The following is a 13,678-nucleotide window of genomic DNA, read 5'->3' as shown; positions in this document are numbered from 1 at the left end:
TTGGCTTTAGCATCACCCAGGGACGGGAAAGGGTGTTTTGTGATCATCCAGAGGAACTGGGCCTAATCCAAATTTACCCTCTATCCTCTCTGCCTGTTTTGAGTCTCAGAAAAGACCAAACATGAACCCTAAAACCACATTTTAGCCATAGTTTTCTTAAATACCAGATTTTCCAATGAAACACAACTATCATGAATTTCATAATACAAACTAATGTGTTTGAAGTAATTTATTTTGTAAAAAAAAAAAAAAAAGTGTTTCACTGAAAAATAATCAAAACGTGTTATATCCCATGAGTAAAAAAATGTGGATCAATCAAAATCAGACTAAACGTTGTCCTACCCCTCAAGCTCATAAACACAACCCTAATCTTGTCTGAACCCTAACACTTACCGTTTTCCTAACCCTAACTGTAACCCTAGCCAAACCCCAAAACCTAAATTCTACCCCATCGAATTCTCTTAAAAATCAGACTTTTCCATGGAAATTGATGAAAACCATGGAAATATCAATTCAATAAAATAAAAAAGTAATGTTATTTCTTGTATTCTACTGAAAAACTAATCCTAATATATAATGCAAAAGTGTTATATCCAACTATTATGTTATATCCCACTATTAATATCTTTTCACTTTTGGGATAATAGTCATTTGTATTTTGGTATTTTATAATATTTTGCTGTTTTTCCACTGAAACACTTTCCCTCTTAAATGTATTAAAACACATTTGTAGCTTGTTTATTTCACTGTGGTTGTTTTGCAGCCATCTGAATGAAAAAAATGACATTTACAATTAGTACATTTTTTCCCCACTTTTTGGACCTAAAACCACCTTCCACAGACAGGCATTTCAAATTGGAGTCACACAAAAATTGGATCCAAATCTAATTATTAATCATTAAAAAACAAAACACTGACATATGGCATATGGTTGTTTTGTGTGGGGTGCAAAGTAAATTTTAGCAAATTTCATGTAGCTTTTTACTGAATTGTGCAATGCTCATCTCAAAGGCCAAAAGATAAAACCATATTTCCAGCGCTAAATGGATTATATATTACTTTAGATCAGGGTAATATTTGGACAACCTAGACCTTAATAAACATGTTCATCCAGGATGTGACCAAAATGACTTTCAAAGCTCCTGATATAGGCAAATACATGCAAAAGCATATGTAAATTCATATAAGCACATGAACTTGCAGAAAAGATTAAAAATGAGCCATTTTATTCTAAGCAGATGTACATGTTCAAATGAGCAAACAAATATCCAAACTAGGTAATAAACTACTAACTACTAATATAATAAACTACTTTAAATATATAACATTTTAACCAATAATTATCTTATGTACAAACATCTGAACAAATCTGTCCAACATCTTCATAACCTATTTGAGGACACGGTTGTCCATCATTTTAGTGGATGTGCGTCATGCCCACATCCTTTTATGTAACAAAACAGCTCTTACTGTGCATACATGAGAAAACCAAGCAGCTACTTAACAGGTGTCTCTACATATTCAGAAGCGATGAATTCTAACACTACTTTCTGTTCCCTGTGTTAAAAGAGGACAAGTGTTTCTAAAAGCGCTTTCTCTTCAGCAGTTACAAGTATCTACCAGAAGGATGCAAACCCAGTGGTACTCAGTCTTGCCCTTGGAGAGGCCCAGAAGGTGTAAAAGCTTTTCTTTGCACTCAGCACATCTGATCAAAAAAACTATTGATCACGCAGTTGCAGTTAACTCACCTGGTTTCTTGGATATGAACTGGTAGTTCAATTTCAGGTGGGCAAAAACTGAGCTGTGGCAAGGGCAAGTGTGAATTCCACCAATTTGTCTATTGATGGTCCTTAACTCAAGGGTTTAATACCCTAAGCAATAAAATAAAATTAAAAATTAAAAAATTAAAGAAAAACTTAGTTATACACAAACAACCAAATAAAATAAATGATATGATATTAAATATATTGTATTCAGTTGAGATTTTAAAGTTATTGTATTGTCCTCTACAGCAGGAGTTGGTATTGGTCTTTTGGAGGCCATGTTGTTTACCAACACAAGGAGATTTACATTTAACCAATCAGTAGCACATCTGTTGGATGGGCTGCCAATCATAAGCGAACAGAACTACAGCTCGCATGTTTAAAAATGGCACACTTTACTTTCTAAAATATATATATTTTCCTATATATATTTTCTACAAATTTGGCAAAAGTAAATGTACGCGAGTCTTTGTTGTCTTAAAAAGTCTTTAAAGCAAGCTTGCTTGGTGCATGTCCAGATTCTCGGAATGACTCTATGGTGCGTGGCAGAGATGGATACAGTCACAGGTGGTAAATGAGATGGTGTGGGAAGTGTGACACTTTTAAAACACCGTAACGATTTCCATGAGGTCAAAAGACTGCTCTCGGGTGTGTCATGTGATATTAAATCCCTAGGTCTCAAGATACCACAGCAGGCTAAACCCTTACTTAGAGAAGGAGGGATGAAGTCTGAGTTTCCCTCACATCAAGGCTCAATAACAACTTCTCTGTTTAATCAAGCATCTCTAGTTTGTCTGCACCGACTAAGCATAAATTGCAGTCCTCCAGAATGACAAATCTGTAGCTCAGCTGGTCAACAGCAGAGTGAAAAGCAGCAGCAGCTGGCAGAACATGCTTCAGAGGGCAAATGTGCTCTGTCCTCATTGGCTGTAGCCAAGATGGGCATTTACGACAGGGCAATCCAAATTATAAATAAAAACAGTCACATGACTCAATTTCTTTGTTTTGCTCTCTTCAACAGAAGAGTGCTGTTGCTTCGTGCCACGGGTAACGTGCAACGGCTCCGCCCCCGTCTCCTCGGGAAAGAAACACGCCACTCCAGCAGTTGTCCTGGGAGGGGGCGGGGCTCAGCTCTCAGCATCGGAGGAGTCGGTTACGTCCATCAGGCGCGTCTGCTTCTTGCGGACGTTCCAGTGGAGACACTCGGCCAGGCTCTCGAACCAGTCATACACCAGGTCGTGGCAACAGATGGAAGGCACCGGATAGCAGGATGTGGTGATTTTAATACTACATTTGAACCGTGTGTGTGTGTGAGTGTGCGTGCGTGTGTGTGTGTGTTCGTGTGTGCGTGTGTGTGAAATTGATAAAGGGGAAGAAAGAGACAGGAGGACACATTCAAATGAAACACTTGTTCTTAACGCTACAGCCCAGATCTAATCCTGGATCCAATCTGGTCCTGACTGTTTCTGCAATTCCCACAGGGCAAAACAAAATCACTTAAGTCCACCAGAGAGAAAAACAATGCAACCGGGCTCATTAATTCTAGGTTAGCTAGGCAGCAATGTGGGTCTATTAATGCTTGGATACCGTTGCCCAGGGACCAGGGTGCCACTGGGTGTGCGTTTACCTGTCACCATGCTGGATCTCCTGTCTCTTTCTCCCATCAAAAGACACCCACGCCGTGTTCCGTGCATCTGGGGACAGTGTTATCTGTAGAAAGAAGGAAATGCGCCCACAAATTTGTCACAAGTCTTCGTCACCATAGCGGTTTGCAGTGAGGGAGGCAATATTAGCAAATACAAGATCCTTGCAAAGACTATTTTCCATCAGTTGAATGTTCCAGTGCTAATGAGATCACACACTATTCCACTGTTCACAAGCCCTCAACAAGATGGCAGCCTTATCATCCCCTTTCACAATGTTCCTACAGTTAGTTTTCCAGAAATAAAATCAAGCGCCAACTGATTTTAAAGACCTAAAGCAACCACACCCCCCAAAAAAAATCTCGGGTACTCCCTCACCATGAGCTCCACACCGGCGGGCACCACGATGGGTCGGAAGGATAGAGAGTGCGGGCAGATGGGGGTCACCATGATGGCGGGGACGTTGGGGTGGATCATGGAGGCTCCGGCAGCCGCGGCGTAAGCAGTGCTACCCGTGGGAGTGGACACTATCACACCTGGGCAGGAGAGGGGACGCACTCAGGGGAACAGGACAGGACTGAGAGGCACGGCTGCATTGCAGACAGAAAGGAAGCATCCTTTCGAGGCAGAGTTGAATATCTTCCACCATCTTAAGTATCATCCTGAACGGAAAGTCGGACGAAATTGGTCTTTTTCAGGTGTCTGAATTTAAAAAGATCCGAGTGACATATTCTTGCAGAATAGGCCATATGACAGTGAGCATTTACATAACAAAATCCTAAAATAATCTTATTTTGTTATGATTATCACAATTTTTTTTTACTGTTTTTTAATGTTATTAATACCCAATATTGTAATACAATACCTTGAATACTTTGTTTTGTCAATAAAACTGTAATTTTTATCCAATTTATGTATTTTTTATACATTTATAAAATATTCAACAAACATATATTTTTGTAATAATATGAGTGTGTATTTTGACCACTAGTTATTAGTTAAGTTTGATTTTGATGCAGTTTCAGGAACTGAAGTATCTAGCTAGCTAGCTTGCTTACTAGAGCTACTTCTGAATTTATCATCATGACACTGGACTCACATCAGAGTCTGCTGCAAATAAGCATCCTTATAGGCAAACTCCTTTAGAAGAATACCATCTAGGGGATCTAGGTACATACAAGATGGGGTGTGTACATTCTGTTTACTGCACAGATACTAAAACAACATCCACCATCACACCCTTGTCCTATGGACATTTCAATCAAAAACAAAGAGTGAGAGAGAACTGCTTAAGAAATTGTTGTGAGCACTGACACCCGTAACACCATTTTATTTTCACAAGCCCAACAAACAAAAAACACGTGCAATCTCACCGTCCCCCTGCACGGAGGTGATCAACCGGCCGTCCAGGTAAAGGTCAACATTGGACAGGTAGGAAGAAGGGCCTCTGTCCACCACCACCTCATTCAGCACCTGGGGGGTCAAAAGGTCAGCTGATTTGAGCTTCAGACTGCTAAAGGCAAACACGAACAGTTAAAAAAACCAACTGCAACAAGTCACACTTACAACATGCAATATTGACCAATGCCAAACGAACACGTTTTTTTACAAGAATGGTTATGGTTGACCAGTGTTTATTTTTGTATTATATTCAGTAGAGTATAGTATAGTATATTTTATTTTAGACAATTTTTTTGTTTATTAATAACAAAAATAAACACTGGTTAATGTTTTCAGCCAAAGGTGAGGACTGCATGTGGTTTGTCTCTTTTCTTTGCTTTTTTTTTTGGTAAATTGACCTTGAATCTGTGGCAGAAATATCAGAGTACATTTTGTCCTGTACAGACTCCACAAAATGACGACATCATCTCCATAGCAACAGACTCAACAAATCCGTAATACATGTTTTTGTTCGCGGTTTTTTTGTAATGTCCATTCACGCCTTGGTTTGTTATGACTGTCTCTAAGGAAATAGTAATGGGAGTGGGAATGCCATCTGTCAACTGGAGCATGAAAAAGAGGTTTGATGACATCATTCAAAAGTCTGGGAATCCGAAGCAAACTGAAAACATGAATTTGATGCACATTGCCTATTTCAATATGACGCAGAAATGTGGCCTGTTCCACTCCAAGGGTAGAGGGGTGTCTGGTGTGAAGTTTGCCTTTAATTTAAGTTTAATAATAATTTGACAACTGGGAGACTTGGTACATCCCTGTTCTGAATCAATAAAACAAGTCACTGTGAAAAGTGAACTGTGAGACTTGTTCAAACATTCTCTCATCTGCTCGCGTAAGAAATGAGGGCAGCTGCAGGTTTGAGAGTTCACGCGTGGCGGCCTTTGCCCGCATGCACAGGTTGCATGACTCGCACGCGTGTAGGTCATGTGACTTATCACCTGCAGCTGCAGCGTGACCTTGCCCGCCTCACTGTCCTGGTGGCTCTGACAGACGCCGTTCTCCTCTCCGTAGCGCGGCACCCCCGTCCTCTGGAACATCTCCTTCACCACTTTCACTTTCAAGCGGCTGCGCAGCGTTATGGCCGCGTTCCCTGCAACGCAAGCGCACGCGTAAAACCGTTACATATACATCTCCTCTCGATTCGATTACCGAATGCTTATACAACCTGTTATGTACTCCATTTCACGCGAACACTTTGCTTTCCATTGCCAGTGCTTTTAAAAAAAGTATAAACGTCCCTACACGCAATACTGAATGCTGTCATATTAATGAAAAGGCTTCCGTTTTCACAAAAGGGCTTTTATGTACCTTTTGTGCAAAGGGATTTTTTAATGTTCAGATGAAACTGTGCCATATGCATGTGTGAAGGAGTGGCCCTTCACTAGCTTAACAGTTGTTTAAATTGATTGAATTTGATTTTAATTGTATTTATTGTTTAACTGATTATTTAATTGTTTAATTTGTTAATTTGAGAGAACTGAAAACCAGGTGCAACTGATTGGCTCAACTATTTAAGTGTCTGTCAGTAGGGACAGGAGGAGGGAAGGTGAGCCACTACTATCTTTTGTACTGTTGGTGCTTTTAAAATAAATTATTAGTCTTTTGTGGCCACAACGCGACAAAACCGCTGTGAACCGCTCGTTTCCTGTGGGGCGGACTGTCCTCGCTCTCTTCCTGTCTTGTGACTGCTGTCGTCGTGTTTTCCTCAGTAACGTTTGGGGAACCGGGCTCGCAGCTCCAGGGTTTTGGGTTCAGTTCCCTCGAGCTGCACTGTCGCTATGCCCTCAAGCTAGGCACTGAACCTTAACAGCTTCAATAACTACCCAGCTGTATTAATTAACTATACATGAACGGGTTATAAGCTGAATAAGTTGCTCTGGATAACAGGGTCAGGGCACGTTAAATTCCTGGGAATGTAATGAAATGTACATTTACTTCAGCTTTTTTAATTGTTTGCTTCGAATCTCTGCAGTTTCTCATTCCTCGTAGCGTCCAGCAGGTGGCAGTGCTGGTCGCATCAAACTGAGCGCGGCGGAGAAGGGTTAGCGCGGCGCTATGAGACGTGGAAACACTGAGCTCAGGGAGCGCGTGCGCTCTTCCCCCCGCGGCGAACCGCACCTTCGAAAACTTTGGCCACCTCCGTCTTGTAGGACTCGAACTTGAACGGCGTCAGGAAGCCCAGGGAGCCAAGGTGGAACGCCATGACGGGAGGGACGCTGGCCTGGGCGGGGAGAAAAACACGTCACTGCCAAAACAAAACGTCTTCAAAGCAGTGAGACCAAATGGATAAAAGCCACTCCATAAACACACAGTCTTTAATAACCTTTAAAATGGGAAAGCTAAACCACTCACATTCCATGAGATATCCCTAGTTTGACTTATGATAGGTTAGGTCAGAATAATGTTCACTGTGTGTACTGGACTGTGTTCTTGGCTATGAATAACTGTACAAAATGAGTATTGTACCTTATCGAACCTGCGTTTTGTAGTTGTTCCAATGATCCTGATATGCACTTTTGTACATCACTTTGGATAAAAGCGTCTCCTAAATAAATGTAAAGATATTCCCACTGGTTTTTTATTCGTTCTACAAACTGGTGTCACATGACGTGAGGGACAGAGCAACCGTCTCTGTGTGAGCGAGGATGGAGTGGGCGGCGGCCTTCGCGCCGGTGCGTCTGAGCCAGCGCGGCCGGCGTACCTGGAACAGCGAGGAGGCGTACAGCAGGGTTCCGTCCCCCCCGAGGCAGATTATGAGGTCGACGCAGTCCGAGATGTCATCGTAACCTGGGAAACGAGACAGCGGCAGCCACAAGACGGCGAGAGAGAGAGAGAGAGAGAGAGAGAGAGAGAGAGAGCGTGCAGTCAGTTCTCCCACAGGAAACCACCAGGCAGCAGCTGCAGAAGACTCCGCACCTCTGGGTCATAGCGGATGACGGCTTCGCAGCCGGCGAGCAATCCGGCGAACGGCAGCCATTTGCATGAGCGCGGCAGATCGGAGGCTGCCCGCCGCTCGCTCGCCGCTCTCTGACGGCGCGGGTGAAAAGGGCCGATCGGCAAGCCAGCGCTACCTTCTTTGAACGTGCACAGCTGGCTCCGGATGGAACCGAAACCCTCGTCCTTCAAGAGGGCCGCTTCCTCCACCGCCTTCTTCTCCACATAGACCACCAGCTGCTTCTCCTACAAAGGAGGGATAAGAGGGGGGGAGACGGTGAATAAAACAGAAGAAGAAGAAATGTTGAGGCACACTGCTTATACACTTTACCTGGCATAAGGCATAAGAATAATTCCATCCCTATTATATACAATTTTGTATAAGTCAAATCAATGTCGAACATCAGCTAATGTTCCATTATGGGCCATGTGGTCCACCAAGGCTGAATGTAAACACCATTATTTCTCTTGCCATGTCACTGTCTCTACAACACATCCAAGCATGTATTTTTCTTATGCACACTTCATCCTGTGTATTCTAGCCATTTTGTTTGGCCACAATGACACCGAATGCTGAAAACCACTTCCTTTTCTTCCACTTCCTGTTTGTGAAAAGCCACAAAACATTCATGTGAAACATGTGAAAGCATAGGCCAATCTCCAAAAGTCAAAACAGCAAAAACGGCAACATTAATCTTTACTTGGGTTCACAACTGAAAACAAACAAAACGTGAAGTATTAAGCATAATTCGGCCAAACAGCTTCTTCCATCGCAGACACTAAGTATTCTATTGACCTGCGGTTTACACAGAGCACACGTCTGGGTTAGAGAGAGATTACAAAGACAGAATGGATTAAAAGGGCAATCGAACACCAGGTATGAAATGGATACGGTGAAACACAGCCTACGCGACCGTAACTGAAATGATTCATTTACAGTAATGCAAGATGTCACTGTAGGACGAAGGGAAATGCAGCAGTCACCTTGAGGTTCATACCACTATTGCATTTCAGGTCTTTGACAGATCTGAAATGCAACAGCCCACTTGGGATTCGGTTCTCCATCGCGAAATGCATTACTCCCGAAGTGACCTCGACTGGACCGACTCGTTTCATTCTGATGTTAAAGTGCAATTTCCGAGACCGGTGACTTCCAGCAAAAGACCACACATCTCCGCGGAAACCACGTTTGGCTTCGCAACTCCTGTTTGGGTTTTCACTGTTCTGACCCAGAAAGCCTGTGAAAAGTACGAATGTGCCTTCGCCCCAGCAGCACCAATTTTTCCTCCCCTACAGTCATTCAGATAAAGACACACATGCGCTCACACATCAGTTAGTCACACACTTAGAGCTCTGCTTTCCGCCCGGCGCACGGCGTTGTTGCAAGCTGTCGCACTCGCCAAACGGCATTTTCGCCATGTATTTTGACGCCTAAGCGGTCTGGTAATTTTGTGACGCGCCACGCCCCGAGGTGGGGGGGGGGGGGGCGTAGCCGCTGCTGGGGGTGTGTCAGTCAATATCGCATGCCGCAGTGCAATTTTGGCAGCTCGCTGGAATTTTCGGGACGGCCCAGTCTGTCATTTGCGCCATTCGCCACCCGCCTGCCCGGACCACGTCTATGACCATATGGTGCAGGCCAGCGTTTGGCAGATTGGCAATTTCGGGGTTTCGCCATACAGTGCCTGCATATTTCACAGTCCATTCAAAAGGCAATCAACGGTTTTCATGGATCATATGCTGTCCAATTTGACTTTGATATAAATCCCAAAAGTAGGAAAAATGCATTTATTGTTAATTGTTTAAAAAAAATTGTAATTCCTGTATTTACTTCTACTTTTAATTGTTTACAGCTGTTCTTAGACTACATTGTGGTCCTGTATTTTGTTCTTTTTCTTACACCCGTCTGCAATGAGAAGAATGACAATAAACAAAACCTGAACAATTTTTTCATTTTAATATCGACATAACGTAAAAAATTGTAGAGATAATTAGCATTCGTGTGAAAGGAGTAATAATAATTACAAATTCCTACATGTATTGGTTTATACCAACTAGGGACGCCACAGTGCTTTCCACCCTATACTGCTCGCCAGTGGTCCTGGAAATACCAACAATCACAGGCCACGCCCAGTGGGTCACAGACCGCACCACTGACTGCGCCCATGCGCCATGTGACATTGATTTTGGCAAATAGAGCCCTTTGAGACACAGACACACAGACACACACACACCCTCCAGTCACGTTACAGCTACAGACGAGTACAAAGTAGAACTTCTGAGATTCAAAGATATCAAGAGTGGAGATCATAGAGATGTCTGAAATGTTCATTCATTTAAAAGTGCCATCAACATTCTTCAATTTTAAGAATTCAAACTGGAATAGTTAAATATTACTTCAGCGATATATTTTTAAATGAGCTAATTTGATGTGTACAAGCGCATCCAGGAGCAACAAACCCACCTACCCCACACGCGCGTGCACGCACACACACACAAACACGTGTGCACGCCTACACACACGCACACAGGCGTATCAGTGCTGTAAAGGAGCGGGCATGGAGGGTACCTGGATCAGAAACCTGCAGAGCTCTTTAAAGGGCTCCAGCAGGGTCTCATCGCGGATCTTCCTGATCACCAGCACGTTGACCGGTGGCTTGTTCCAGGTCAGGCGCTGGCTGGCCGGGTCCTGGATGTGCCTGAGGTAACACCACGTAACCCTTCAGTCCGAGCGAGTTAAGACTGCGCACCAACGAGCACAAATTTCCACCTCGCTAGCAGCAGAAACTCTCCACTAACTTGTTACTATGTTCTATCATTGAACAGCACACATTTTTTTCAATCAAGGCACTTCTAAGGCAAACCAACATTAACAACCTAGCCGCTTGTTACTTCTGTCACTTTGCCCATTTACTCGCACGCAAGTAAACATAAGTAATTAAAACAACTGGGAACTCAGGAGTCAACAGTAAATGTTTGAGCAGCAGACACGAATAAGGTCCAAACTCCAAGTTCTGAGTCATTGTTTTACCAGTTTTTCCATTCCCCCTTGGACGGATAGAGGACAGGCATTCTGAGCGGAGAGAAAGCAACTGTTGCAGTTGGTGCACCGGTCTGGGCCTGTGGAGAGCAGTTCAGTGGCCTATGTCCACACCATAGCCTGTGGTGTGACCAGGGCGACTGCTCTTGACTTACAGACAGCCAATCGGAGCATGGGAGACCTTTCCTCTCCCTTATCTTATCTGCATGATTCGCCTTATGCAATCAGGGTTTAGCACTACTGTGGAAATAAAATGGGCAAAGGGGAATCTTCCTGAAAGACAAATATTTTCCCACATTATCTTACATGACTGAGGTTGGGTTCGGAAGAATGCAGGCTTTGGGTCCAAAATGAGTTTCTGGATATGGTCCATGTAGAAAGTGTCCTCGCCTATAACGACATAAAATCAAAGAGTCATAGATTCTCAAGTTACTGTATTTCCAAAGCTCTCTGAGGATGTTGAGTTTTACAGACACGCCTGATACCTTTGAAAAGGCCTGCCACAAACTGTGCTCCCTATCAGATACAACAGATTAATTAACGATTAATATTAGTGGATATTAGTGGATATTACACTTCTCATTCAGACAACTAAGAGGTTTTGTCTGCCATAGCCCATGTCAGTAAACATTCGGTAATGTCATGTGAGCAAATATTTTATGACTGTCACGGCTACCTGCACCTGTCCCATCTCTTTGGAGAGCTCTCTGCACTTTCCATTATCGAGGCCGCAGATTCTGAGTGTTCCGGTTGCCCTGGCAACTGCTGCTGAAGCAGGTGTTCTTGATCATTTGGCCGCCTCTTTACGTCCCGACGTTTCCTAGGCGACTTCCCTTGGCGTTCCCTCCTCTTGGGGGGCCTCTCCGCCTCAGTCAGGCAGGCGTCTGCCTCCGTGTGTTTCGGGGTAGGCCGCACCTCCATCTCCTCTAAACCTTCCATCCTGCAGGCTGAACTACAAGTTCACATGATATTCAAGCCAAATTTAACCACTTTGCTAGCTAAATTCCCTACATTACTAACTATATGGAACAGAAACATCCATCACATCGCTTAATAACTAAAGATACAACTTCTGTAAGTAGAAAAAAACAAAACACAAACAAATGACATTCAAATAATTCAATTTAAAAGCCTGACAAGCCAGTTCAAAAGGTGTCACACTTACAATGCATTTTCCAAGTCCAGAATACACATAAGCAACATTCATAAAAATGACTTCACGCAAATATAGAGTATTTGTATCATGTGCAACGTGGCTGCCACCTATGTGACCTAACATGTCTGATGCAATGGTTCCCTTGGAGAAAACATTTAGAAAGTTTTAGGGTTAAACAAGCATTCATTCAACCACTGTCAAAAAAACTGGTAAAATACATTATGGGGAATACTAGAGGCTCATTGCAACAACACTGAATGCTCCACTGACTATTCATTTACAATGGACACCCTTGCGGCAATTTAATTATTAACTGAGCCGATTAAGGTACCACAATGAGGTATCTTGAAGCACCGTGAAGCCACTTTCTTCACAAATTGTACTCTACAGATGACAGAGGAGATTTATAAGGGCTGAGTGTGGTGCAGACCTTACTATATAGAAGGGTTGTGATGCAGACATAACTAATGCTTTAGAGAAACTTATGAGTTCGACAACCCATTCGAAATTTAGATAGCAAAGACACATCTCGAAATAATAACTTCTACCAAGTGTACCTAAGGGGCTCGTTTTATTTCTTATTTTTGGTAATGGCTCAGTGAAAGCGTGGTTTTCAGCCAAATCATGGCATGCCCGTTATGTATGTCAAGTTTCATTTCAGTAGAGCGAAAGGAAGTCAGCAGCAGAAAATTGGGAATCAAGAAAAAAAACAATACTAAGAATAACACTAGGCTTCCGGACTTTCGTAATTACTTTCACAATTCATAATTCCATCATTTTCTTCAGCAGAATTTCTGTTGAAGAAAGTGGTCCTTGTTTTCATTTCCAAAACATTAGCTAATAGTGCACAAGGTGGCGTATGTTTCGCTTATTTATTTCTGAAAAACCAACATATAGTCTATCAAACCGAAAGACTGATTCCAATGTGGAGAAGCAATACACAACCAAAACAACCATAATGATAGCTGTCGATAGCATGCAGAATGGGGAACGGACAAAAATCTCGAAGGCCAGCTAGCTTGTTGTCGCCGGTCAACAATGCACATCACTCTTCATCCGTAATCTAATACTTTTAATTTAGTCAAACATACGTTTAAACACAATTCGGTAAAACGACAGAATAAAACAGCAAGACAAGATTACTATTGCTAAGTAGTTAGCTACCTTTTTAAAATGACACCCGCGGTCGCTCTTGCAACACCAGCTAGCTCACTCATCTGATCTCCAGCAGGACTAAACGGGTGTAAGGGACACGAAAATGTGATTGGACAGTGGCAGAGGAAAGAAATACAGATGAGATTGTCATTGGTTCGATGTAACAATATACGTCACGACGGTGGTATAAGGACCTACCAGTAGTCAGTAGGAGGGCATTGAATGCAGGAACAGTAGCCGTCTCTTCCACAGAACTGTACGCGGTCTCTACCTTGCTCCCCTCGTGCCCCGTCACGTGACCCGTCAATATCAGTGAGGGCGGGGTGTTCTGCTCAAATGAAATCGGAATTTTGGATAATTGCATGTTAAAAAGATATTTAATAATGACTTAAGCTTGTCAGCTTTTTATGGGCCACGTGTTCAAACAACTCACTATAATATTGCAGTCGTCCAGAGTTTTTGCCATGCTTCGGTTTGTTTTAAGCTTTGGTCGCTGTCTGTCCAGAGCTGGGTACCTGGCTCGCTCACCTTG

At 43.0% G+C, this 13,678-nt stretch overlaps 1 protein-coding gene across 3 annotated transcripts; it reads right to left on the bottom strand.

Annotated features, from left to right (window-relative positions):
- Positions 1 to 1,204: 1,204 nt before the first annotated feature.
- Positions 1,205 to 13,224, bottom strand: nadkb (NAD kinase b). 3 transcript variants are annotated; one of them, XM_064338773.1, is made up of 12 exons: positions 13,156 to 13,224; positions 11,512 to 11,787; positions 11,142 to 11,225; positions 10,365 to 10,494; positions 7,936 to 8,044; positions 7,566 to 7,651; positions 6,983 to 7,085; positions 5,803 to 5,954; positions 4,780 to 4,879; positions 3,785 to 3,942; positions 3,391 to 3,473; positions 1,205 to 3,050 (listed from the first exon to the last, which is right to left on the bottom strand). In XM_064338773.1, exons 1-12 carry the CDS (start codon positions 13,206 to 13,208, stop codon positions 2,891 to 2,893), a joined length of 1,494 nt encoding a protein of 497 aa, XP_064194843.1. In that variant the 5' UTR covers positions 13,209 to 13,224; the 3' UTR covers positions 1,205 to 2,890. The 3 variants fall into 3 exon arrangements, with proteins under 3 accessions (XP_064194843.1, XP_064194844.1, XP_064194845.1); XM_064338774.1 differs by having other exon boundaries at positions 11,518 to 11,787; XM_064338775.1 differs by lacking the exons at positions 11,142 to 11,225; positions 11,512 to 11,787; positions 13,156 to 13,224 and adding an exon at positions 10,827 to 11,097.
- Positions 13,225 to 13,678: the final 454 nt, after the last annotated feature.

This window comes from Anguilla rostrata, chromosome 6, assembly GCF_018555375.3.
Source record: "Anguilla rostrata isolate EN2019 chromosome 6, ASM1855537v3, whole genome shotgun sequence".
Taxonomy (NCBI): domain Eukaryota; kingdom Metazoa; phylum Chordata; class Actinopteri; order Anguilliformes; family Anguillidae; genus Anguilla; species Anguilla rostrata.
Note: the sequence above shows the minus strand (reverse complement) of the source record. Positions and strands in the feature narration are given on the sequence as shown.